This window comes from Hyposmocoma kahamanoa, unplaced genomic scaffold (assembly GCF_003589595.1).
Source record: "Hyposmocoma kahamanoa isolate Upper Pololo Valley unplaced genomic scaffold, ASM358959v1 84, whole genome shotgun sequence".
Taxonomy (NCBI): domain Eukaryota; kingdom Metazoa; phylum Arthropoda; class Insecta; order Lepidoptera; family Cosmopterigidae; genus Hyposmocoma; species Hyposmocoma kahamanoa.
In genome coordinates this window covers 2,398,606-2,425,421 of record NW_020654229.1, presented here as the reverse complement: position 1 = coordinate 2,425,421, position 26,816 = coordinate 2,398,606, and the positions used below count along the sequence as shown (strand labels likewise).

Here is a 26,816-nt window from a genome sequence, read left to right as displayed (position 1 = left end):
TAACGTTTCCTAAACACATTAATTTGTCAATGTGAATAATAATTTTATAAATAAAAATAAAACTCATGTGTTACTTAATTATGACTTCTACTTTATAATGTTACAACCCCATCTATACTATATCGGTAAACCCCAAGGAAAAAATTCGTTGAGATGAGAATCTACAATAACAGAGTACATACACAGACTATTACAAAAACAATTTTTTTTTTTAATAAACTTACACAGACTATTACAAAAACAATTTTTTTTTTTAATAAACTTACACAGGTTATAGACAAAGGAAGAGTGGACTAACTTTAAAGAGGAAGTTGATATTGACAGGACAGGGGATTTTTAGAGGGAGGATATCATACAGTGGAGTGACAATATGATTACAGAACAATCAATGTTGCCTTACTGCACTAGGTTCCTTCGCGTTTGGATACCACTTTCCACTTAACATCAGGTGGAGTGAAGTCATTTGCCTGTCATGTATATAAAAAAAAAAAAAAAAAAACTACCATGGATATTACTATGCAAATCTTAATTCTGATCTTGTTTAATCAGCAATCTTGTCTTCAGATTAATGTATATATATATATATATATATAATATTAGTCTCCTATAAGAAATGTCTCTTTGACAGGTTGTGAGTTTCTGATGGTGTTTTCTGGTCAATGCCCACATTTGGCATCCTCTCTAAGAGACAAAAAGAGAGCTTCAGATATACGAAGGACTACTAAATTGGAGGATGTCACCACAAAAAGCAAAGTGGAAGTGGACTGGCCAACATGTACAGGGAAAGAACAGAAAAGTGGACCAGAAAGGTAACAGAATGAGTACCAAGAGGAAAAGAGGTTCGCCCTTTAAAATTTGGTCCGACAACTTTAAAAAAATAGCTGGACCTCCATGTACTAGGCTGACAAGGGACATAGCCAGATGGGCAGAGCTGGGAGAGACCTATGCGTCTTCAGGATGCGCTGACGCTGTAGATTAAGTAATTTAAGAATATAATTGAATCGTCAGTATAATATAGGTTAATAAAGAAATAAATAATATTGGTAGACTACGTAGCAGCAGAATACCAAAAAATTGCAATGGCAGTTGAATACCGAACATACAAAATTCTGCATTCACACTATCAATACACAACTGAGATGATTTAATATTAGCAGAAATGGGGGCCAGGTAATCGGTGTTGTTGTCTGGCATCTCATTTATTACCTAGCAATGCGTATCACGCCTTCCATAGGTACTAACTTCAAGATGAATCATTTTATGATTATATAGTTATTGAAACCAACTTACCTGGCAAAGTGAGTTCGTCCAGTACGTCGACATTGCTTAGCGCATCCGAAAGGGACACTTTCTCACTTACAGACATGTTTTAGTAGTTATAAACACAAAAACCGTAGCGTTAAAATACAAACACCGGATGTTCAATATAAAGACTTATAAGCATATTTTTGTTGCCAAACAGGAATAATATGTAATTAGAGCGTCAGTAATTATTATCTAAATAATGTTTTATTTAATTAAATAACGATAAATGTCGATCTTTTAGATAAATACCGTGCAAGAGAATCAGCCATTTATTTGACACCAAAACACTGATTAGAGTTGCCATTGGCGTACCTTGAATGTTTCTTTTTATATAAGACCGGTTTTACAAACGAATTCGAAAGGTTTCTATAATTCTACTACCATTGAAAAACATCCCTGAATTCTGGAATTACTATAACTTTTTTATTTGAAGGTGATTGCAACGTAAAATCATAAATTAAATTAAATTACTCGCTTCGAATGCATTTATAATTAATCGAGTAAATATTCATTCGGTCTGTAATATGATGAAAGGTCAACTCTTGTCGACAACGCCCATGGGCGCGTTCATAGAAAGAAACAATTAAAAATACGTTCACTATACTGTGTACAAATTTTTTTACTCTGCTATAAAACACAAATGTTAATATTTTTTTTTATTTTCTTTATTATTTGTCTTTATTAAATAATGCTCAATTATTTGTAGAAAAGCTGCTTCTGGAATATTCTATTTTCTTTACCGTTCCGAGTAGATAAGTAAGCAGTTGAATCTGAATTTTAAGCATCATCAATGCTCTTCCTTGTGTATGGGATTTTAGGAATAAGCTCACAATTTTTCTTCGACGACAACAACATATCGCACATGACATTTTCAACATAGCCTGTGGGGTGCTCGTAAGGAGCCTCCCCGCACGACGACCTGTACATCAACCGAACCGTGAGCAACTTTCGGCAAGTACTTTACGCTGATTGGCAAAATCTTTACACCACAATGTCAAGTATTATAGCATAGTGTAGTAAGAAAATGTATGGTAACTCCGTACAAACGTTGCAGTGCGGCTTGTACGTGTGCGCCATGTACGGACTCAAACATTTGCTTAATTTAAGGATGTACTAGCGTTGCATCGGTTGCATAATGGTGGATTTACAATGCACAAATTCTAGCAATATATTGCCGCAATTTATGGCGTAGCGCGGTATAACCTTGAGTTGACCAATCAGGAGCAAAACATTTTAAAGGTCGTCTTGGTCAACCCAAGGTCATATTGCCAGAATTTATTCATTGTGAATCCACGTAACACTGGTCGTCCCAACGCGCTGCTCTGTTCATTATTATGCGAATGTGTACGTCCGTACAAGCTGTGATGTTATTTTGTGAGGAGTTACCCTACTTCCGGGCGGGCGTCGTGGTGAATGTTCACCGGCGAGAGGGAAAACCGGGGGGGTTTTAGTGGGGTAGGCCCTCCAGTTTGGAGGGAAAGTCCCCACATAACCCCTGAGTCTCCCTGGGCTCAGGGGTGTCCATAAAGATTTACTTAAGTAAAGTAAGTAAGGTAGGTAAAGTAACAGTGTTTAGAGCAGGTAAATAATATATATGTACCTACTGCCCTATACCGTGCAGTTTATGGAGGTATTATAGGTACACAAAGAACCCATTGGGCCCTTATATACGGGGTACTAACAGGGCTGCCCATTCTGTAAGGGCACGTTCCCACTATGTCGTGACGACAGATTGTCGTGCAGTTTACAGTGACGTGGCTTGTATATTTAGGGCGCGTTCCCACTATATCGTGACGACAGATTGTCGTGTAGCTTACAATGTCGTGGCTTGTATATTTAAATGAAATAGTTCACATATAGCACGACACGATTAACTGTCGTTCACGATTTTTTATCGTTGCAACGACAAACTGTCGTCACAGTGGGAACAGCTAGGACGACAGCCGTCGGACGATAAAAACGTGACGACAGATTGTCGTAGCTCCTATTGTCGTCACGATCTTGCGGGCACAGCTAGTCACAGTCGTTCAACGATAAAAAATCGTCTACGACAGATAGTCGTGATATGGGAACAGGCTAGACACGACAGTCGTCCAACGATAATAAAACATGACGACATAGTGGGAACGCGCCCTTAAATGAAGTTGTTCACATATAGCACGACACGATTAACTGTCGTTCACGAATTTTTATCGTTACAACGACAAACTGTCGTCACAGTGGGAACAGCTAGAACGACAGTCGTCAGACGATAAAAATGTGACGACAGATTGTCGCAGCTCTTATTGTCGTCACGTTTTATTTATCGCTGTCCGCACGTATTCTGCTCCCTGCCCTCCCCTCTCGTACCCCGCGCCCTCTGCTCGTTTTGCAGTAACGTTGGGTCGTAGCCAGAGATGGGCAAGCGCCCGGGTTTTAAGCCGGCGCCTTGTTACCGCCGGGGTTAAATCGGGTTAAAACCTGATATCGAGGGCAAAAACTATTTACGTCTAAATATTTGTTGTGAATTGAGTTTTGTTCAAATTTAATTATACATATTATTAAAAAATATTTGTTGCTTTATAATCAGGATAGTTTAACTTTCTATTGAATAGATTCGCTTGAAAAGTTCATCAATAAATTGATACAAAAAATCTTTAGATCGTATGCACTTGAATCGATCTTCATTGAGAATCCACAGGATTGACAGGTGGTGGGTATTATGTGGAGATGCCTCTTCTTCGTGTAATAAAAATATAGAAATTTGTTACAAGTTATTGTATATTATGTTGTTAGTGTTGGAATTATACCAAATTCTGTACTCTTCATTTCTGCCCACGATATTGGGCAGAAATGAGTTAAAACTCGGCGCTTCGAGTAAAACCCTGGTGAAAACACGGGCAGGTTGATTGGGTTTTAATCCACTGCCCATCTCTGGTCGTTCCAGGTTTTGACAATACCGAAAAGAAAGCAACTTCGTATACCGTTTGACATAACCCTAATGGAATTCTTTTTAGTAGCATTGGATGTACCCAAAAACTTTCTGTTCTTTGTTTGCTTCCTCTTCCGCATTAAAAAAAAATACATTATTAAAATTTCGTCTTCATCTATTTCGAGCGAACACACACTACCGGCTTCCAAAAGAACATACAAGCGACAGCAGTGCATCAAACGATTCTGTCGTGCAAACGACAAGGAGGCTGTCATGAAACGATAAATTGTCGTCACGATCTAGTGGGAACAGCTAGTCACGACAGTCGTTCAACGATAAAAAATCGTCCACGACAGATAGTCGTGACATGGGAACAGGCTAGACACGACAGTCGTCCAACGATAATAAAACGTGACGACATAGTGAGAACGCGCCCTAACCCGTCGGGCATGTTCGCAGAAGCAAGAGTGGATTGCTTTTACGCGACCACGCACAAGCGAAGCACGTCACTGGTTTGTCGTGTGCGCATCTCAATCCTATCTATTATCTTGCGCTCGATAACGGACAAGCACGATAGACGACAGTCCGTATACATGGGGCACTGTTGTGAATTGCATGTATCCTACAGTATCTATTGTGTATAATTTTGTACATTACTAATTTTATTATTAAGTGGTTTACTAACAAATTATATGAGTCAGTGTTACTTGAAATAAATAAATTATTATTATTATTGTAAGCGAGAAATTAAAGTCCTAAGTTCAGCAATCGACTGCGATAGGCTGATGATGACGAAGCAAGAAATTAAATAGACTGAGCTAGGTAGGTAAGAAGTAAGTTGCATACCGAAGAATGTATCAGATCATACACAAACATTGTCTAAATTTTAATTAAAAAATAAATAATAATTATTTTTTATCGAGTTCTTAGGTTTTCGCGATTGTTACACATAGGAAATGAAACTATTTTTCCGGATTTAAATCGCGTAGGTATATTTGTTTTTTCAAACAAACCGACGTTTCGGGCCCTTTACAGGTCCCATCAACTGGTCAACCGTGACCATAGGCCCACCCATGACAATTAAAATTTAGACAAAGTTTGTGTGTCTCATACATTCTTCGGTACAACTCTGCGCACGCGGCGATCTACTTTAGCCTCGTGCCGCACTTTAACTTAAATACTTGAATCACACTTTATTTGACGTAGTACGTTATCAACAATCCACCTATACACGACATCAAGGAAAGATTTGCCACCATAATATCTGTATTTTTACGTACAATATACTTTTACCATTGTCTTTGCAAGTCTTTCTCTGCGTACTACCACTACAATCCATGTATGGAGTAAGGTAGCCCATACAGTTTGTTTTGTACGTATATTATGAAAAACTTGCTTATCTCGCCATATATTTGTCTTTAAATGGATTGGTAATGGCTATGAATGCGTCAAGCTTGCCACGTAAGATTGAAATTCACCATTCAGTTTACGCCGCTTCCACACATGAGAGGCCAAAAGTCCAAAGTGCCTTGACTTATTTTGGGTTGATGTTTAAACATAAATAAAACCAAGAGACACTTATATGTACAATTTACTATAATAACTATGTACTAATAATGGGGTTATTTGATATTATTTGCACAATAAGTAAAGATAAAACAGCAACAAATACCAAAATGTTGAAGTGGAGTGACACATAATCAGTGATCGGAATTGCGGAAGTTAATTTACCTATAGTATGAACGTTCTCTTAATATGGACATACCCATTTCGTCAAATAAAATTAATTTTTTTATTGTTTATTTTCTAAACATTCCAAAATATAGGTTGTCAAATGGTTAAAATATAGAAAGACAACTACAATGATATTATTTTTGAGGCAATAATTTAGAGCAATAGGAAATAACAATTTGTTCCCATTGTATTCATTCATAATCACCATAATATCAGTAAGTAAGTAAGTAATATCAGTTCCGAGAAGTCCCGGGATTTATAGTGCTGTTGTCTGTGATTGTTGCGAATTTTGAATTGAGTTTTTAACAATTTGTTTCTATAATAGTCTGTGCAGGTTCTCTGTCGTTGTAGATTATCCTCCCAGTGAATTCTGTCGAAATTCACCGGTAAATTTTTGAGTAAAAACGCGTGTGTTCCCCAACTTGACATTGGCGAAATCATCGATTACTTCGATGAGGCCGTAACTTTTAAAAGAAGAAGTGTTCCTTGTCACGACGACTTAAGAACCAATACATTGTGTTCCTCGTACCGATAACTTGGTTGTTTTTAATTTTGTCGAAACTTCACTTCACACTGGTTACGGGAATGTCCATATTCTTCTTTAGTTAAGCTAAATTAATTGTTAACTCCCTCAACTCTGATCACTGCACATAATACACATGCGAATTATTGTCATTTGGCTAATTTATACTTCGACGCCATTTGCCAATTATATCTGTCACCCTTTCTAAGTTTTATTTTCAGGATAGCGCAAAACATAACAAAAGTACGTTTTTACAGCCCATATAATTAACTTATTTATTAGATAAAACATAAATGGAATATATAATTTTGGTAATGAAACTAATTTCTTTCAGTTCCGGGCTGATTACAGACCCCATTGTCAGGGCTGACGATGGTTTTTTTGAAAAAACAAACACACGCTATTTTAGATCTGGAAGAAACAGTTTCATTAACAATCGGGGAAACCTAGGAACTCGATATATCGTCGCCTTGCTTTCTCAAACTCGTATCTTAAAGCACAAAGTTACTGAAATGTAAAAAATGGATTGCATATACAAATGTTTGCAGTTGATGTCATATCACATTTCCTTCATATTCACATACTGGGTTACACCCATTGACTTACAATTATATGGACGTCGGGTCCGCGCTAAAAAGTGTCCGAACTTATAGAGCGTTAAAATCGTATACGTAAGAGCGTCATTCACGCTTTAGTCTTAGTTTGTTTCAAAATTAGACAGTACTGCGATGACATTACAATTTAAATTCAACGTTTTATCTTTTTCATATTCCTTTACATGTCACTACGTTTAAATAGGTTGACTTGGGACATTTTTTTCGTGGTTTTTGTATTAGACCCATCGTCCATTTATTTGTAAGTTAATGGTTACACCTATTCTTACACTATAATGCATCCAAATTAAAACGCTTGGTAAGAAATTTAAAATAAATAGAAAGTTTTGCCATCTCCTGATAAGTGACTCTTTAATAAGAATCGAATTTGAGAAAGTAAAGCATTATCAAGTGTACAATGCAATAATCAAGGCACGAAATAATTAATAGTACATGTAAAGTAAAACTAGAGGCACTAATGGATACCAGTGGCGAAGGGTGTGCTCTCGAAGTTCGTAAGCCTTTGTCTATCAGTTTTTCCAACCCCAAAATAAGTTTAGATTGCAAGTAAAGACTGTAGTTGACATAGCCCATGAATAAGCATGCTGCGGTTGGAGGCTTCTCACTGCTGTTAATTGCGTGCATGCAAAAAGAATCCCTTAGGATGGTAATACGTCGACTTCGCTGAAAGGTCCACACACTGCACAGTAAGACTCTTTGCGGTCAATAGCTGATGTAAGGGGGTCTCGGGCGTTGTGACGTTGTCAATAAATCCAGTGATTCGATTGAATACTAAGATGTTTTATCACCGTAATAATAATATCATCCTAGCCGGTTTCGTCTACAGCGACTGCCATTGTTTCGAGATGAAGAAACCACAAGAGCTGACTGGCCTGACTGGGTTCAAGAACCGGCGAACGATACGTGCAGTGTCGAGCGGGACCGCTTTCTACATTTGTGCTGGAAGCGACACGTCACAGAAATACAAGCCTCAAGTTGTTGGCGAGGCAGACTGGAATTAACACGTTACAAACGCGGACAAAGTTATTGGGATTTTTTTCAGCGTAGGCCACATACCACATGTCGCTGATCTCGTGAGCCAGGTCGAGATATTTCCTTATTATCAAGCTGTATAATAATTTAATTTGTGCAGGTGGATAAGGAGAATATGCGCCAGCACACGCTGATTTGAAGGTAGCAGTCATTACCCGACTGGACCACCACGACTCAGTGTTTGCTTAAAATAGGTCAACGCCATCTAGTGGATTTTGTTGGAACTACAAAAGGTAGTTGCTTATGGCAGTCCATCGAGTATATAACCAGAAATAGAGACGAAATAAGGGTCACCCATCCCTGGCAACTCATCAGGTAAATGGGCCAATCACTTTTAAATACCAACTCTCGTTTGCGCTGAAATCACAAATTAGAAAACTGAAATAGTACAGTGCCAACAACTGACCATTGTGTACGTCTCCGTATATACCAAAAATTTTCTGTATTTATTGGAATAAAACAACTTATTACAAAACAAACGGAATCACATTTCATCGGTAATTAAATATTAAATATGTAATTTTGCAATTTTCGTTCATTATAGCAAAGCTCAAGTTAACTGGTCGATTTCAAGTGAAATAGTTGACGACACCCGTCAATTGTTTCGAAATCGGGCTGGCCAATAGGAACACAGTTGTCACCGTAATGATTCGGCAGAATAGTTTTCAAACAAATTAAATGACATTTCGTCTCTATTTCTGGTTATTACTGTGTCAGTCCTTTGCATAAAATAGATTTTAAATACACACATTTTAATTCGGCAATTCCTTACGGACCCTTCGGCACTGATGGTTTCACACACTTACTTTAAAAGAAATTTTTTGAGCTCATTTTTTTACTAACTTTCAGCTAACTAATATACAACATTATGAGAAATATACAGTTTCATTAAATTTAGAGACGAATTTACAATACAAGTTAAGAGTACAGAAGAATACTATCATTCAATAACTATGCGGGGAAAAAAATAATAAAAATCAGCAAATAAGGACAACAAATAAAAAAAAATTGTCACTTTAAATTAAATTATTGGCACAAGTTCTATCTTAACTAATGTACATTTCTTCCAAGGCGCCAACAATTAAAACAGCGCCAATGATACGAGACCGCTATACCTAACTTACATGCAAATAAACACATAACAGTTTCTCGCAACAAACTTGTACTTACAACAACATAACTTATGTTTTTACCTTTGTTGCTACGAAATAAACGACGCCGAGTAAATAAAATCATCTGTGACCATGATTACAACATTTCTTTAACTTAAATATTAACATAAACAATAAAAAGTGACATTTAGTCACGTTAATAATTTTATCTACACCACTATAAACCCTCTATGATGTGTTCAACTTCAACTTTTGGAGCTAAGGTTCCGTCGTTTTGCGCGACGATTTCGCCAATGATGTGTTCAAAGACCGCAAATAACGACCAGCATAACGATAACGATTTTATTAGAACCAACTTATCTGTGAAAATGTTATTATTGCTTCAAAATAACATCAAATTCGATGTTATTATTACATTCAACTTTCGAACATCTCTGAAAGACAAAACAATTTGATTCGACCTCAATTCTAATATCAGCTGAGATGAAGTTTTATTCGAAATGAAATGTCAATAGCAAACAATTTTGACAAATCTCACGTTACTTGATATCTTAGTCTATGGAAACCAAAGGACATGTTATATTCACATATATAAATCAGACGTTATATGTATACGATGCATTTAGACGTTGAAAACATAAACATTTTATTGTCTTTGTTTAACCATGTAAGCCAAAAGAGATAGCACTACATTGATTTATGTCAAACACGGGAATAAAAAACACGTAACCTCATCTTAAATGCCAACTGTCCTCATTTGGCCATTTTTGTAGTACCCTTTAATAACCGTTTCCGGTTGTCAAATGTCAAAACCAATGTTTGGCCAAATGTTTTATCGAATGATTCATGATTCGCATGAATTTTAATGAAATGGACAAAAATATTGACAGTGCGAACAATTAAGTATTGATTAAAATGCGTGCTGCAGCATTAATGGGTGCGGCAGTAGAAAATCGGAAATCGACCGAATGTTACATTACACGGCATGTGTTATTTTTGTGCCTATAAATCATACAATAGCCCAAATATCTCATGTAATTAGACTCATTTAAGTAGTTTATTCATAAGTCTTGCCGAATTTTGCTTTGGTTACTTTAGATTGCCTGTTTGTTAGCATATTTTGATGATTGTTGATAACGATTATTTTGAGATAGTGTTGTTCTTGTACGCAGACATATTAGATATTCTGTTATTAAAACAATTAACTACGAGGTTTTTATTATTTCATTATTATTATTTATAAAGTTTACCTACAAATGAAAAAAGAAAAAGAATGGTTGAGAAATTATAGAACTGCCGAGCACAAACATTGAATCAAATACCATCTTCAATTGTTCGCTCCATATTGAAGTCAAATTTTAATAGAACTTTTAATGTAACTAGATTACATGATAATGCAATTCCATCGTTACATTTATTGATAAGTAACTTTATATTTAATTTTGATTAAAATGGCTCATTACTTGCCAAATACTAATAGCCTAGTATTAATTATACTTTGATTACAGTAAACTACACAAATTTGCAAACATAAACAAGTTTCAATATTCAAGCCATACATTTGCATGTCGATATTGACTTATCTATGATTGTGGTACAACACTAAATCCGCCATTTGTGGTGTACATTTTTGGTTTAGGTAGGGACGTTTATTCCGTAGATAAGGCAGTTCCTTACCTTTATTTTTTTCCATCCTCTAAGCTTGATATCGAATGATATGATAGTTGGGGTCGACTCTAGTTTGTTTAATATGAATTTTTAAAAAATTACGGTTGCGTGAGAAATAAGTTTTTTTGCATTGTTTTATTAATAATTACTGCTAATAGCTCTGACCAAAGCCGCAGTGCCGGTCGTAACATGCGGTTCCTGAACAAATCACAGAGAGCTTATTATATGTGTATAGATAAAGCAGTGTATGTAACTGTACTTAATTAGGCATTAAAAGAGTCGTGTGATATGTTTTACCCACTCATATTTAAATGCCTTTCATTATGTAACAGTCACACAAACTACTATTAAATGTACGGCAATTAGTGCGGCCAACTACGCGTTTTTTTTTAATTTGTTTTGAGAAAAAATAATTCCTAATCTCTGAGGAGGGTGCATGTCGGAGTCTATGGTATAGCCACGTGTAAAATACATGTAGCGTAATTATAATCAATTAATTTTCGGTAATGTTTGATGGAATAAATATTTTACACATATGATAATTATATCATCAAAATTGAACTATCTACCGTCTCTCTCCGCGTTATCTGTCGTCTCTGAAATATTTCTCAAACTAAGGGTCGTATTCCAGAACTCTACTCAATGCACAAGTCAGGACTTGAGTATGATTTAAAGCACTAGAAATCATACTTGAGCATTGAGTAGAGTTCTGGAATACGGACCCTAAGTGAAATGTACGATCTTAAGGAGGCTTCCCACGGCCTGTGACACGGGCACGTTCGTGCCACTGACATTTGATCGGACCCTCGAAAAGCTGCAGTTCTATGTTGTGGTACTATAAGTACACATGATCGGACAGATCGCTCCCTTTAGCGTACATTAACACTAGGTGACCACGTTAGTTTCTCATAAAGATATTCCGGTGTTCTAGTTTTAACTATATCGAATAAAAGTCCTTTAGCAGTTCTTTTAGCAATAAAACTTTCACATTCCATCAGGCTCTTATCATTAAAAGGTGAACAAACCGTAGTACATCTTTATGGTCCTTCGAGCCGGATTTTATTGCTAAAAGAACTGTTAAAATGACAAACGATAGATGGAATATGCGATGGCTTGCGAGTGAGATTTAGAACGAAAGTGCATTTCGTCTATTATGTAGTTTTGTTGCATCGACCTAAATACCGGTCAATGGCGTAATGTGCTTATCCTACAAAATGTACGTTCGTGTATCGTACATAGTGTCAGAGCCAATTAAGTCCGCAAGACTTATTGGCTCGGACGTCTCGAAATAATGCCAACTCATAGGACGATGAAAATGTCCTACATTTGACGACTTAGTGGTCGACGACCGGTTGGTCAGACCAAATATCGATGTAGGGACGAAGTGGTGAAAGACCTCCGCGCCCTGTACGCAGAGAACTGGGAGGAGATCGCACAAAACAGGGCGCCAAATCGTATCGTAAGCCAAGACCCACTTTGGGTCGTTGAGCCAGCGGAGTAAATAAGTCAGTTACCACAGTAAATCAAGAGACGGGCGATAGGTCAAGAAAACTAATTTACAGTTGAATTTGTTTCATGTTTACATAATTAATACGTGACTGTACGAATATATACAATGTATAAAAAATGGTGTTATTATTCAAAGTTAAAACCGACAGTTAAATTTGGGTAGTCGCCATTTAAGAAATTCGAAAAAGCCACACTATTTTTCCAAAATGGAGTTTAACGAGATTGACAGTTTCATGCTTAAAGGGTTGCTTATAAGCAGCTAGTGATTGTAGTCGATAAATATTCTATCGTTTTTCGATTTTGTTTCATTTTAATATAATTAAGATTTAAAAAGTACTCGTTTGTTGCGTAAATTGGAATGTTCTTTGGTAAATTAAAAATAAGATATTGAAATTGATAACTTTTGTAAATATAATTAGAGAAAAATAGGTTTGCATTAATGTTGACATAATTGGTTGATCACTTTATGACATCTCAGGCAGTTGTGATCCGAAAAGTTAAAAAAAAAACAAATATAAGTGATTTAAATACTTGTGTGTACAGTGAGTCAACTTCCAAAAAAAGTCGATAATGTAATTATTAATCATTAAGGCATCAAAACGTTCACTATTAATGCGTTTTTGCAATATTTCATCTCCATTCACAATCTATCGTTAAAACTGTCGACAACACGCGCATGACTATTTCAAATTGTACCAAAAATGGCGACGCCGCAAGTCACTTCCATCCTTGGAAAAAAAAGTATAATCCCTAACAATATCAACATGAGATAGACTTCAAAAAACGCTTGTCTTAAAAGGCGACATTTTTTATTTACCGTATTTTGGGGGATGATTCTACACATCAATACGAAATGGAATCAGCAACGTTTAGTACGGAATAGCTGATATTATTTTCGCGTCATCAGGTGGAATCAACCCTTTAAAAACTGTTATTACTATACTATCATACCATCAGCAAAGTTAAAGCCTTCCAAGTCCCGAAATAATTTTGTTTAAATGCGGAGATTGCAGGTACACCGGTGAAATAAATATAATATGATCTAACCCTTAAACGCCATTGGTTGTCAAGAACAAATAGCAAAAAGATACGTTAAGGTGGTAACGTGTCTACTTTGCTGACAGTACAATTTTACAAACACTTAAAATGCCCCTTAAAACTCTATAGGTACTTCTTGCATAACCACTTTATACCCTGTGGGCGTCATGAAAGACTCCTCCACATCATTACTCACTGTTGAGGATACAAAATTGTCCGATACATAATTCTCATGTAGCTCCACGATTGGCGCTGGTATTTCAAAGTCCACAGAGTTTATATAATCATCATTTGTATCAATAATTAGGTCGTCAAAACTACTTTCGGTGAACTCTTGCAGGTTATCAAAATGTATTTCCGGCCTAGCATCTTCGAAGGGCATTTCTGGTCGGCTAAGGCGAATACATTTGTGTGATTTTAGGAGAGACGGCCAAAAGAACGTCTCCTCGCATACGTTGCATCGCAGGCTTTCGTAATCGCTGTGTTGGGTTTCTATGTGACGGTTCAGGCAATAGTTGGAGGAGTAATATTTGCCACATGTCTGAAATTACAAACGATATTGCTTAGTCAGAGTTAATATACATATAGAATTTATTGCATTATCCTGTATAATTATTAAAAGATTAAAAATCACTGGCCATTTTTTTCCTGCGCATAAGATACAGTACATTAGTGAAATAAAACAAAAGAAAATCTCCCCATTTTTTTGATGTTAATATTGCCCAATAATTTCTAACGCGTGGCTACCTCAAAATAGTAAATAAAATTGAGCGTTCGAATTGTCTAGACGCCTAGGTACCAGCACGTCGCGCCGCGAGACGAGAGACCTGCGCTAACGCATCGCGCGTTAGTTTAATACTTTATTCTCTGTCAAATACATGAACTCGCGCGCTGACTCCGCCCACTGCTCCTGTTGCTATAGCAATGGCGTCTGCTAATCATCGGGTGTCAATATTGTTTACAATTTTTCGGAAAACTTTGAGACGTCATAACTTATTTATTTGTTAAGTATTTGAAAAAAAAAAACGAACGTGTATTTTTTATTTCCATTATACAATATGCTCCTTTAAAATGGTCAGTGGTTTTTTATCACCTGTATAGTACTAAAAAACGTCTTAATATTACATGATCCAACATAAACACTGCAGGACTAGCGTCACAGGGCGCGAATTGCGCGAGAGCGACATAGAGATCTCTCGCTTTATGTTGCTCTCGAGCAAGTCTTGCCCTGCCGTGCTAGCGCAACTGGTTCTGGCATATGCCTTCCCAGTATGGAACTTCGTACGCCTACCAGGTGAGATGAGGTGAGGAGGTGTGCGAGGTTAGGAGAATCTACACACTGTTTTCTCTCTGCCCAATGTTTGACATGTGCTTGTTCAAGCCACAATATCTTGAGTATTCTGATGCTAATCCCGTCAATAGACAGAGCTCTATAATATATACTTTTAAACTTTCGCGTTGCATTGTACTAACATTGGGAAACGGTAATTAACGCCTGTAAACACGAATACATTCTACTCCTACTTATTTTCCCGACGCTTCGGTCAGGTTGCCACCTGACCACGGCCAGTGCAACCTGACCGAAACTATCTATTCGTGTTTAAACGCGTTTATTCCTTTCTGTACAATGCATGGCACTATAGGCATCTTTTTCGCTTAGTCGTCACCACTGGCTTTGTTCCCACTGGCGAAAAATGGGGAAAAAGACCCATGTGTTACCAGGTGGCGATAAATGGCATAAATTTTCAACCCCTGGTAACATGGATTTTTTCCCATTTGTTGCCAGTGAGAACAAAGTCAGTGGTGACGACTGGAAATAAGCGTTTTTTTCGATTATATTTGCTATACAATTTTGAGACACTTTTTCAGAACCCGAAATATTGAATATATTCTATAAAGGCAGTGTATTAACTTCAAAACATGTTTAAATAAAAACATGAACCCAGAAAAGCAGTAAAAAGAATGAATTTGGAGATGTTTTATTTGTAGCAGTAGAGCTCCTTGTGAAAGAGTTCGTCCAAAGAAGTACTGCCACCTTATCTATTTCTGCCGCAAAGCAGTAATGTCAGCATTACTGTGTTCCGATTTTGAAGGGTAAGGGTGCTGGTGAAATTACAGGTACATGGGACTTGTCAACTTATGTCAGGGTGACGAAGCAGTGGCAGTGCACCTCAGACCTTTGCGATTTAAAGAGCTGAGTGGCACTGCAACTGTTATGGACAGGCGTGTGTGTAGCTTACCACCAGACACACGGCTTGTTCGTACCGTCCATTGACTTACAATTATATGGACGTCGGGTCCGCGCTAAAAAGTGTCCGAACTTATAGGGCGTTAAAATCGTATACAGAGCGTCATTCACGCTCTAGTCCTCGTTTGTTCGACTGACAGCGAAGCAAGCAAAATTAGACAGTACTGCGATGACATTACAATTTAAATTTAACGTTTTAGATTTGTCATATTCCTTGACATGTCACTACGTTTAAATAGGTTGACTTGGGACATTTTTTTCGTGGTTTTTGTATTAGACCCGTCGTCCATTTATTTGTAAGTCGATGGTACCGTCACATGATTTTACAAAAAATAAAAAGATATGTGTATGTATAGGGGAAAAATACTTCCCGCGTTAGCCACCAAGAGCTGATGACTATACTCGTTATGTAAAAGGTACTCTTTGGTTAGACAGTTAGCCAGGACAGGGGAAGACGATTTAGCTAAACTATTTCGCTTGATTGTGGATTATCAAATATTCAATAGCTTTAAAGGCATAGAATTACAATTAATACGACGAAATCTAAAGTCGTAACTGGTAAAAATAATGTGGAATTCCAACGTCGCCTTTATCAGTCTACATAAAACATTTTATGATGCAATTTGAAAGTTTTCGTTAATGCCAAATATTTCAGCTAAGTAAATTAAATTCAAACTTAAGAGAATAATACAAAAGTAATAATCATATATTTTACGATCTATGATGAATAACTTGTAGTTAAATAGTATTTTATGCAAACTTTGCATAATGAGGGTTCTTCAAATCTAGTCCTAGGTACGAGATTTTAATACCTAATTATGTAATGATTGCATACTTTTTCTTCTACGATTCTTTTTCTACGAATAAATAAAGTGATGAAACAGAATCAATATTTATTGTATATTTTATGAACAATCCATGACAACATAATTTTATATCATTTCGTAAGCAAGTCAGGAAAACATTTTGTAATGGATTCCAAGAAAGAATTTAGGTACTCTCAGTCTTGGCTGTATGACGCATTAGTGCCTTTGTCTTTTTCAATGAAAAAAACAGTACCAAAAAAAAGCAATTAAAAAAAAAAAATTTATCTCGTTTATTAGGGAAGGCAAAGAATGATACCATTAACAGCCTCTTCACATATTATGATAGACACAAGCGCTACAAAACAAAAAACCAAAGAGATAGAATAGAACTGGCCAAGTACCGCATATATTTTAACCTTTATTTTTTTCCATCCTCTAAGATTTTTACCAATCTTTCTTTTTTTTATAAAGATTTATGGCCCGGTTGCAAGACATTTAGGCCAATTTAACGCGTCCTAATTGACATATTAATTAGCAAAAATATGACGTTATTTTGAAACTCAAAAACAAATTTGATTCAGAACTAGAAGAGTGCCTTTATGATACGGTTTATGAAATATATAAGTGGACCTCAATATAGACTTCTTGGATAGTTCAAATGAAACTTTTTCAAAAAAAAAAAATCAAACAAAACAACGACCACCGTTAGGTGGTCGGTTAGGGGTGGGTGAGTGGGTTTGAATGGGCGGGTGAGTAGGTGGGTGAGCGGGTGGATTGGGTTAGGGGGTGAGTCACTCACCTCTGACCGCCCTCAACCGGCCCCCCAACCGACGCCCCAACCGTACGCTTAGAGCGGTTACAAATTGGTACTTCTTTAATTCAAATAAGCAGCTAGGCAAACGCGATTCAGTAGCGATGCAGTCGCTAGTCGTCTACCTTTACACACGCGAGCGATTAACGCGCACGCACACACGCGCACGCACGCACGCACGCACACACACACACACACACACACACACACACACACACACACACACACGCAACATAGCCCCGCACTAGGGAAACCCTGTGTCGCGGGTGCCATGGACACACATAGACAACCACAAATTACACTCAATCTCACGAGAGAAATAAATGTAGGTAGTACAAATATTTCTCCCGGCCCGGGAATCGAACCTGGGACCTCTGCGTGGCAGTCCGGCATGGTAACCTTTCGGCCACGGCGGCAGTTGATTGCGTTGATATAAAATAGCCGATTACATCGATGCAATCGCGCGTTTCAGAAACGCGCGTTTGCATCGCTGTTAAAAATCGCCGTATGTAACCACTCTATTTGAATTAAAGCGTAGAAATGCTTATTATGCTTATGCATTCGCTTGGCTGAGTTATGGTGTTATTTTATGGGGTAATAGTACACACGCTGACAACCTTTTTATTCTGCAAATAAAATGCATGTACACTTCCAGTGAAGTGCAGGTGAGGTGCCAAACAGACACCTGTTTTTTTTTATGTATTTACCCGTTTTAAAGACAAAAACAAATCAGCGAAAAATCAAGAACCAAATAATAGTCTATTCCATAAAGTTTAATAAAAAATACTTTTCCAAAAATGTTATTATTTAAGGTTTGTTATACTAAGTTTTTTGAAATTTAAAAACACGCCGCGTTTTAAAGGCAGCTGTAAAGGCATCTATTAGCCACGTTGAGAAATGACTGGTGTCCGCACATTTGCCATATTTACACACGTAAATATGGCAAATTTTATTTTATCAACATTTATATGTACAACTCTACACTGAAAACTCGTACACAGAACTAGTGGGAGAGAAAATTGTCAGTAGTTCTGTGAAGAAAACTGCCTATTTATTTACAGAACAAATGGGAAAAAGTTGGTACTTTTAAAAAGTGTGGTCTACAAATTCTGTTCTGGTGTACACCAGTAGTTCTGTCCACAGAACAACAGAACTAGTGGGAATAAACGTAAGATAAGAGGAACTGAAATTTGTAGACCACACTTTTCTAGTTTGAAGATTTTGACCCTGAGTTCAATACAAATATTAGAAACTTGTAAATTTTAAAGAAAATATAGTCGTCTATTTCAAAAAATGATAATACTTATTTAACTAGATTAACAAAAAGAAATAGATTAGTTGGTTCTTGTACAAGTTTGCAGATTGTTCCTTTAGGTACACATCATATGGCAATAAAGATTTACAACTAAATACGACTCCCAATAAAAAATATTGAAAAGGAACAAATTTTTGTCAAGAAATTGAGAGAATTTTTACTGTCAAACACTTTTTATAATTTGCAGGAATTCTTCGATTATAATAAATGTACCTAGTGAAGATGTTTGAAAATTAAAAAGTTATCGCAACTAAAGTTGCAATTTTTAAGTAGCATAGTATAAATTGTCGGTGTAGATGTAGAAATGGGTTATTTTTATTAAATTATTAATATTAAATGTCTGTATGTATTTTGTTGGGTTTTTTAAATGTGACCGCCAGATGACTCCAAATAACCTGATATGATATGAAAAGTGTAATTCAAACATGGAACGAAGTGCAGTGTTGACACAACTACCGTCCTAGCCACCCTGCATGCCACTTCATGGCTTGTTTCAAGGACTTTTTTGCTTTTTGATTGCATCCTGCGGTACCAACGACGTTGTTATACGTGTCACGGCTGCATTACTCCACAAAGTCTGTGTGGAGTACATACGGGTGAAAGTCAACGTTACCCCTTAGAGTTCAGCGGTTGGGATCCCGCCACAATATGAATTTTAATTAATTTGTGGTGACAGCCTATCGACCTCCGTGAGGAGTTTTAGTTGATTTTTTTAGTTGAGTTTTGTTTAGTGGCGTCATGTATTGAAGTTTCCGAGGCCGGTTACTGCACACTCAAGTTGCGTCACACGCCGCAGTCCATACGTCTAAATAAATAGTGTTTTATTGTAATATTATGTATTTTAGTCTATTAGGTATGTATTTATGGGATATAAACTCCCACCTGAACATAAATAAATAAAATTATTGTGTTGTCATTTACATTTCCAGTATGTTTGAACAATCATTTTGGGTGGTGCAATTTATATTTTATTTTTTTATGGATTCACCATAATTTTTTATTCAAAACTATGTGACAGTGCGTGAGGTACATGTTTTAGCCAAAATTATATATGGAAGAAAAAACTTTGATTCAAATTGTATTTCATAGCATTTAAGTTTATTTGAAAGCAGCAATCACTAGTTTCTTGCGCATTCTTCTCAGGGAAGTCAGCTTAATAAATGAGCAGTACCTTAAAAAATTACGTTTTCAAGTATTAATTTATTTTACCTATGGAATAAATAATTTTTTGACTCTCACTGAGGGATTTGTGCCTTGGAAGTTTTTATTTATTTATTTATTTATTTTCATTATTAGTTCCCTTTATTGACTTTTTTTATGATTCTAAGTGAGGGGGACCAACAAGTCGTGCGCCTGAAGTTAAGCGACACGCCGGTCCCTAACAGTTGCAGTGCCACTCAGAACTTTAAATCTCACTGATCTGAAAGGCACGGCCACTGCGCCCATCACTCTGAGACATAAGTTGACAAGTCCATTTGTTCACATTACTGCTTGGCGGCAGAAATAAGTATGGTGGCATTACTTCCCTGGACAAACTCTTTCACAAGGTGCTCTATCTACTACTAAAACTTTAGTGTGTGACAGAAAAAGGCGCCAGCAAACTGGTTTCGGAACAGGAAAAGGGAGTGTGGGATTTAGTTGAATAATTGCAATAAACAGCATTGCACTTACCACATATGAATAGTTTTTAGTAGTTTTTGTAATAAATAATAAGTTTGTACATTATAGGAGCATAATTATGTAAGAATATTTAAACTATACATACCTGACATTGATGTTTCGATAACAATGTCTTCTTTGACTTTGGGTCGACCACAGGTTTATTAAAATCTCTGATGTTTATATCAATACTAGTTACGTTAACAGACGGGACCACCTCTACTACTTCTTGACTATCAAATTCAAGCTTCTCCAGCAAGACTCTAGGTTGCATTGACTCTGGTATTTGCTCTCCAAGCCGATAAACTGTTTTTATGGCTTGTGTTTTATTTTCGTCTGTTTCCGTACCATTGGTCTTCAAAAAATGACTCCATTTGTGTTGTAACATGACCGTTTCTGTATCAAACTTCTTGAAGCATTGATCACAAAAATAATAATCCTCATATCCGGTCATTACTCTGTTCCTTAAATCCGGCAGTAGTTGTGTGTGAGTCTCAATTAAATCTCGATCCACAGAACTTTCATCACAGAAATCGCATAAATACAATCGCTCATTGCCTAAACAAATTACCGTATAAAGTAATGTAGGCCGTATTTTTGAATGTAAAAATTTTATATGATGGGCTATTGCGCATTTTGTTGGGCACTGATCTTTACATATATCACACACGTAGCTGATATCCGTGTGATCATAACTATGGTCTTTTAAGTCCATAATTTTAAAGAAGATGCTACTACAAGTTTTGCATTTGTGGTATTTGATAACTCTACACACATTACGTTTGTGTTGTATAAACTGTTTCTTATTCGGTAATAGTAATCCGCACATGTCACAGTGTAATTTTATGTGTACTTTGAAAAACATTCTATCTACAAATTTCTTAGAACAATAATTGCATATGTAGCATTTTCTTTTCTTGTGCCAACGTTTCATGTGGCCTTTTAACGCTTTATAATTCTCAAAAATCTTCGGACATTTTCGACATTTATGATATTCCTTCAACTCGTGGATAATAACTTTGTCAGAAAACGACACACGCTTCTGTGATTTTGCCGGTTCAGGTCTATAAACTATCATATGCTTATTTTCCTGGTGGTTGTGCAGCTTTCTCTCATTCTGATACGTTTTCTCACAAATTTTACATTTAAGCATATTCAATCTATTATCAACAAAAGTGCCGTTTTTTAAAGAATCTTTCAGCTTTTCAAGGTCGTCTCTTAAGACGCTAACACTACATATCATGGAAAATTTACTTAATAAATCACATTTATTGTTCTCAACACTCTCGTCGGCGACTGTACAATCGTTAGTGCCGACACTAACGGATTTATCGTTGTTTTCGTCAATTATTTCAGATTTTAAGAATGGCCTGATGTCAATTCGGGGTAGCAGAACTGCTGGAAGTTTGTGGAAACCTCGGAATGCAGACATAATCTGGGGCTCTCTGCCATTTTTGACGGGCTCGAAATCCTCTTGAATAATATCGCCCGTGGCTTCGCAGATAAACACACTATTACCTTCATTGCGGCGTAGGGACATAGGATAAAACCAAAAATGGTAAACAAAATAACAAACGGAAAAATACTAACTGAAAAACGTCAACAATGCTCATAATATCGCAAGTACTCACTCAGGTAAGCGCGGGGGACATTGGACAGCCATTTATTCCCCGCCTCCCTTCAAAAAAATGACAGCTGTCATTCACTTTTTAAAACAAAACAAACCGGATTTGTTTGACCGATAATCGATTTGTAAAGAAATCGATTGAATCGAAAGAATTTGTTGAGATTTAATTACGAATTTTCTTTTTTTATAATATCTGTAATACTGACATTCAATCGATTTATTAGATTTAAAATTATATAATAGCATGAATCGAAATTTTTGCACGTTTCACAAAATTTATTGATTGTTAATCTTTCCGTAAATCGGCACTTAATCGCAAATTCGATGTACGGACTCTATTGGATTATTTTATCTGTGCCGTTACATTCGTATGCGTTCGAAAACCGAGTTCTATTTCCTTAAAAGTAAGTAACGCAAACATTTTTATAATCATATTCTCATGGAGATTTCACATATATATACCAATTGTTGATTTTGTTTGTTAAATAATTATGAATTTTCAGTTTTGCGTGAGTACAAAAACAGTCAAGTATTGAAGCAATGTGTACAACAATAAAATTGTGACGTTCTTTTCTTTAACATTTACGTAAGTATGACACATCCGAAACGCTCCTGCATATTTTTGGTACGGCCTTGTGAATGCGATTGAACGTACGTTTTTGTATGCAATTAAAATCATTTAACGAAAATAAAATTTGATCAGTATTTTATTTTTACGCTGGACGGGAAGTGGCAACGCTCAATATGTTCCCACCGACGCGAATACGCAGTTGTCTTCCTGTCATCAGCCCGATGTTCAAACAACGACTAAGACCGCACAGGCCATTTAGGCAGACATCTACGCTTCATCAGAATCAAACAAAGGCGGCGTTACCGAGGAATAAATGGATGAATCTACGCGCTATTATCACGCGCTGGGTGCCACTTGGCAGTGTAATGTACGTCGGTTGGTGTTATATTCGTGCAAGCATAGACTATGAAATATCGAAGATAGAAATTCGATTTTACGAAATGTTCCCTTTTCGAGTAACGAGCAGAATTTGGGGGAAGATAGCGGCGTGCGAGCTTCCTACGTCGATAAGAAGTTACGTTTACGGTACGTACATTCGACTTTTTAACGTAAATTTGAACGACGCCGCGGTCACTGATTTATCTTATTATAAAAGCCTTTCCGCGTTCTTCACGAGACCTTTGCGTGAAGGTGCGAGGTATATATCACCTGCATTATGCGTATCTCCTTGCGATGGAGTAGTTTTGAACTGCGGTCCAGCCGATACCGACAAAATTGAACAAGTAAAGGGAGTTACATACAGCCTAGAAGAATTTATAGGCGATAATAAATGGGCAGAGAAAAAGGAACCTAATTACTACAATTCTTTGCTTAAAAACAAGGACAATATATTACATCAGTGTATAATTTACCTAGCTCCTGGGGATTACCACAGATTTCATTCACCGTGTGACTGGATTGCCACATTCCGGAGACATTTCTCTGGTAAACTACTCTCGGTAAACCCGTGGATGGCTAGAATAATACCAGGCTTGTTTACAATGAATGAGAGAGCAGTGTACATCGGCGAATGGAAACACGGATTCTTCAGCATGACTGCTGTCGGAGCTACTAATGTTGGATCTATAGAAATTTACAAAGATCCTGATTTACGAACGAATACTAAAGGAAATAGGCATCGTATAGACGAATCAGAAACTCATATATCATTTAAAAAAGGTGAACTATTTGGCCAGTTTAACATGGGTAGTACAATAATACTGTTATTTGAAGCACCAAAAGATTTTGAGTTTGACTTGTGTTCAGGCGACAGGGTTTTAGTTGGCCAGGCATTAACAACTATGAAGAAACAGGAGAAGCAGCAGAGTAGATGACTGCTTTCAGATGTTTTACAATTCACCCAAGCCGCGTTAGTATTTTATATTGTTATAGCTTTACTGTAACACTGACGTTGCAGCCATCGAATATATTTACAATTTTTTTTATACTTGAAGATTCAAAGTGTTGAGATCTCTTATAGAACTAATATGTTTATGTGAAAGTACTTGCGACATTATATTGTTCTTCTCCTTGTTAACTGCTTTTTGTGTCTGTCATTTTTGTCATAACGGAACAAAACATGATTTTACTGACTTTTTTAAGCAAGCATTCTCTATTTATCTTCAAATAACTAACCCATATACAAATATAATGCAATGATAAAATGACTTTGAAGCCAGCTGTAGCTACGTACCATCGGCTAAATTTGTTAACCTCATGTTTTTAGACTAAATCCCTTTTTTACGGACAATATCCGGCAATTAAAGTTTAAAACATAATTTCTAGACCCTTTTTAGTTATAAAATAAAGGTATAATTATAAATTCTTATTTATTGGCAGTATTCTTTTAAGATTTTGCCAGTATCAAGTCTTATTGGTTCCCGTGGGTTCTGCTATTAAACATTTTGTGGGAATCATAAATTATTGTATAATTATTTTTAGTTATTCCAGTTTTTGCCTACTCAATAGTTGACATTAATGAAGGTACAAGGTTTATGAATTTTGCTGACGATATGTGAAATTTTAATCCAAACATACGTTAAAAAGTTTGCTAACGCTAACAATAGCAATTAATAAGGAGAAGATCAAAATAAGCAGTTAACTGCAAGGCGGCTTATTTCCCAGTAGAATTAATACAGGGTTTTTTTTAGTTTAAAACAGATATAATGCTTGCAATGTTCAAATACCGTTCACGATGTTTAGTTAATTATATTAAAACTATTCATGCCTTTTTAAGATCGATCTTCATGGAGCCGTTTCCACCCCGGCTCAAGGTAAATATTATTTTCGTTTTGATAAAGTGTCCATACTGGCAAACCATTTTATTCCGCTGAAAGTATGTGAAGCTATCGAGATTGCTCGTCATTCGAATTTTAATCGTGATAGTGGTTGATCGGTATACTCCGCCTGGAAAACAATATTAGGTACCGTGTGAGTGGTTAGTATAGATGAGATTTTAGAATGTGACGTTAATGTAGTATGCAATACTGCATATAAGTAATGATGAAAACGAAGGTAGTTGCTCGCCGCCACCGCTTGCACCCGCATCACCTGTACTGAGTGACTGAGCTATCCGGGCTTTGGCATGCAGTATTCGTCGTGTCGTCGCCACGGAAGCTAATTATTAAGGACCATGGAGTGGTTCAAAACATGAGCAAAAATTCGACTTAAATTATCCGTTATTTCAGTTAATATGTCGGAGTTTCTCAGTAGTTTTCAATTTAAGGAATTTAGGAGTGCATATGGGTTATGAAACCAGGCAGCTGCTAATTCCACTTTAAGAAAAATAAAAACGACACTGGGGTGGAACCGATCTCGGGAAGTCCGAGGCTTGAAATATGCACTTTAAACAGCTTAAGAATAATAATGTAATTATAGTTTTTTTTTGCTGATTTGTATTGTTTATTGTAAATTTTCTAAATTTCTATTATTAATGTAGTTTTAATATTATTATAAAGGAAATACCTTATTTGTTAGAAATCATAGTATTATACAATGTTTTACAAATCATATTTTAAAAATTCTTTAATATATTGCCACTTGGGAGTGTAATATTGATAAATAATTCTGTATTATGCATATGCTTGTATATTATGTTCCTTCTGGACCTTTTAAGTGGCAAATAATTCTGTTGTTAAATAGTAAAACAAACTATTAATTACTATTTCCATACATTGAAGACAGCCTGCGCACAGCAGCGATTTCGAGAATGCATAAACGCGTGACCGCCGTCAGTTTTGGCGAAAGTAAATAAATACCTGATTTAGACACGTGGCCTTGTAAACTCTATGCGTGTGGCTGATATAGGAATTGCGCTCTTAACCTACGCTTTTAGAGGTCACAATGGTGACTTACCAGACTAGTTGTGTATTTAGTTCTGGTAGCAAATTAACGACGCGCGACGATTCAAATTTGGCCAAGCCTCACACTTACTTTGGCCACTTGATACAAGAATTAATCGGCCCTAAAATTTCCACCATAAGATGCCTTTTTCTGTGGATAAGGTAATTTTACCTGTGTATTTCATACTTTTCCCTGTAAAGAATGTATTTTTACCTGTGGATAAGGTGCTTGTACCAGAGTATAACCTTTTTTTACCTGTAGCCAAGGTATCTTTACCTATGGATAAGGTATTTTTATTCTTTACCTGTAGTTGATGTACCTTTATCCGTGGTGAAGGTACTTTATATAGAATATTATATTATATAGAATAAGGTGTCTTTACCTATAAATCGACACAATATATAAACACATGTAATTTAATGTGAAAGTTAGTAATTTCGCTTAAAAATATTGTGTAAAATTGTGATGTGATGTACAAAACTTTCCCGATGTTGTGATATGAGAACAATTTGTTATTGGCTATAATACATAACGTCTTTAACAACCAAAAAGAATGTCAGTTCTTTCACTATGTGTTAGATAATTCAGATCATTTAAATTATTCATAACATCTCGAAAGTGTGAATTTGTGGGGTGCATTTTCGCAAAAGATCATCGTGACACACATTGTCGCTTACGCAATAGGTCCTATTCTCAAAACGTCATTATAAAATGTTTTTATTTGATTTAAGGGCCTATACGCACATATCAGTGCCGTAAAAATTAGTGTCTCTGTAAAATGGTATTAGTATAAATATTGTTTTTCATTGTACATTTTGTACGAAGCTATCCGTATTTGTCAATATCGGTATCGTCATAGTATAAGACAAGTAGTGTAACTCGTCTGAAACGCCCAGGGCTCCGTCACTTGCTCGAGGTTACGCGATAAGTGCCTACCGCTGAGTATGTCACCGACAGTGCAAAAGCTCAGACAAGTCTTTCATTTGATTCGGTTCCGCACGACTGCACACGG

At 36.4% G+C, this 26,816-nt stretch overlaps 2 protein-coding genes across 2 annotated transcripts; one reads left to right on the top strand and one right to left on the bottom strand.

Annotated features, from left to right (window-relative positions):
* Positions 1–13,285: 13,285 nt before the first annotated feature.
* Positions 13,286–21,931, bottom strand: LOC113234529 (zinc finger protein 431-like). The gene is made up of 2 exons (XM_026469874.1): positions 20,392–21,931; positions 13,286–13,987 (listed from the first exon to the last, which is right to left on the bottom strand). The coding sequence occupies exons 1-2, from the start codon at positions 21,823–21,825 to the stop codon at positions 13,562–13,564; spliced, it is 1,860 nt and encodes a 619-aa protein (XP_026325659.1). The 5' UTR covers positions 21,826–21,931; the 3' UTR covers positions 13,286–13,561.
* Positions 21,932–22,545: 614 nt separating this feature from the next.
* LOC113234498 (phosphatidylserine decarboxylase proenzyme, mitochondrial) lies at positions 22,546–25,325 on the top strand. Its single transcript, XM_026469835.1, has one exon. The coding sequence runs from the start codon at positions 22,657–22,659 to the stop codon at positions 23,794–23,796; it is 1,140 nt and encodes a 379-aa protein (XP_026325620.1). The 5' UTR covers positions 22,546–22,656; the 3' UTR covers positions 23,797–25,325.
* The last annotated feature ends 1,491 nt before the right edge of the window (positions 25,326–26,816 follow it).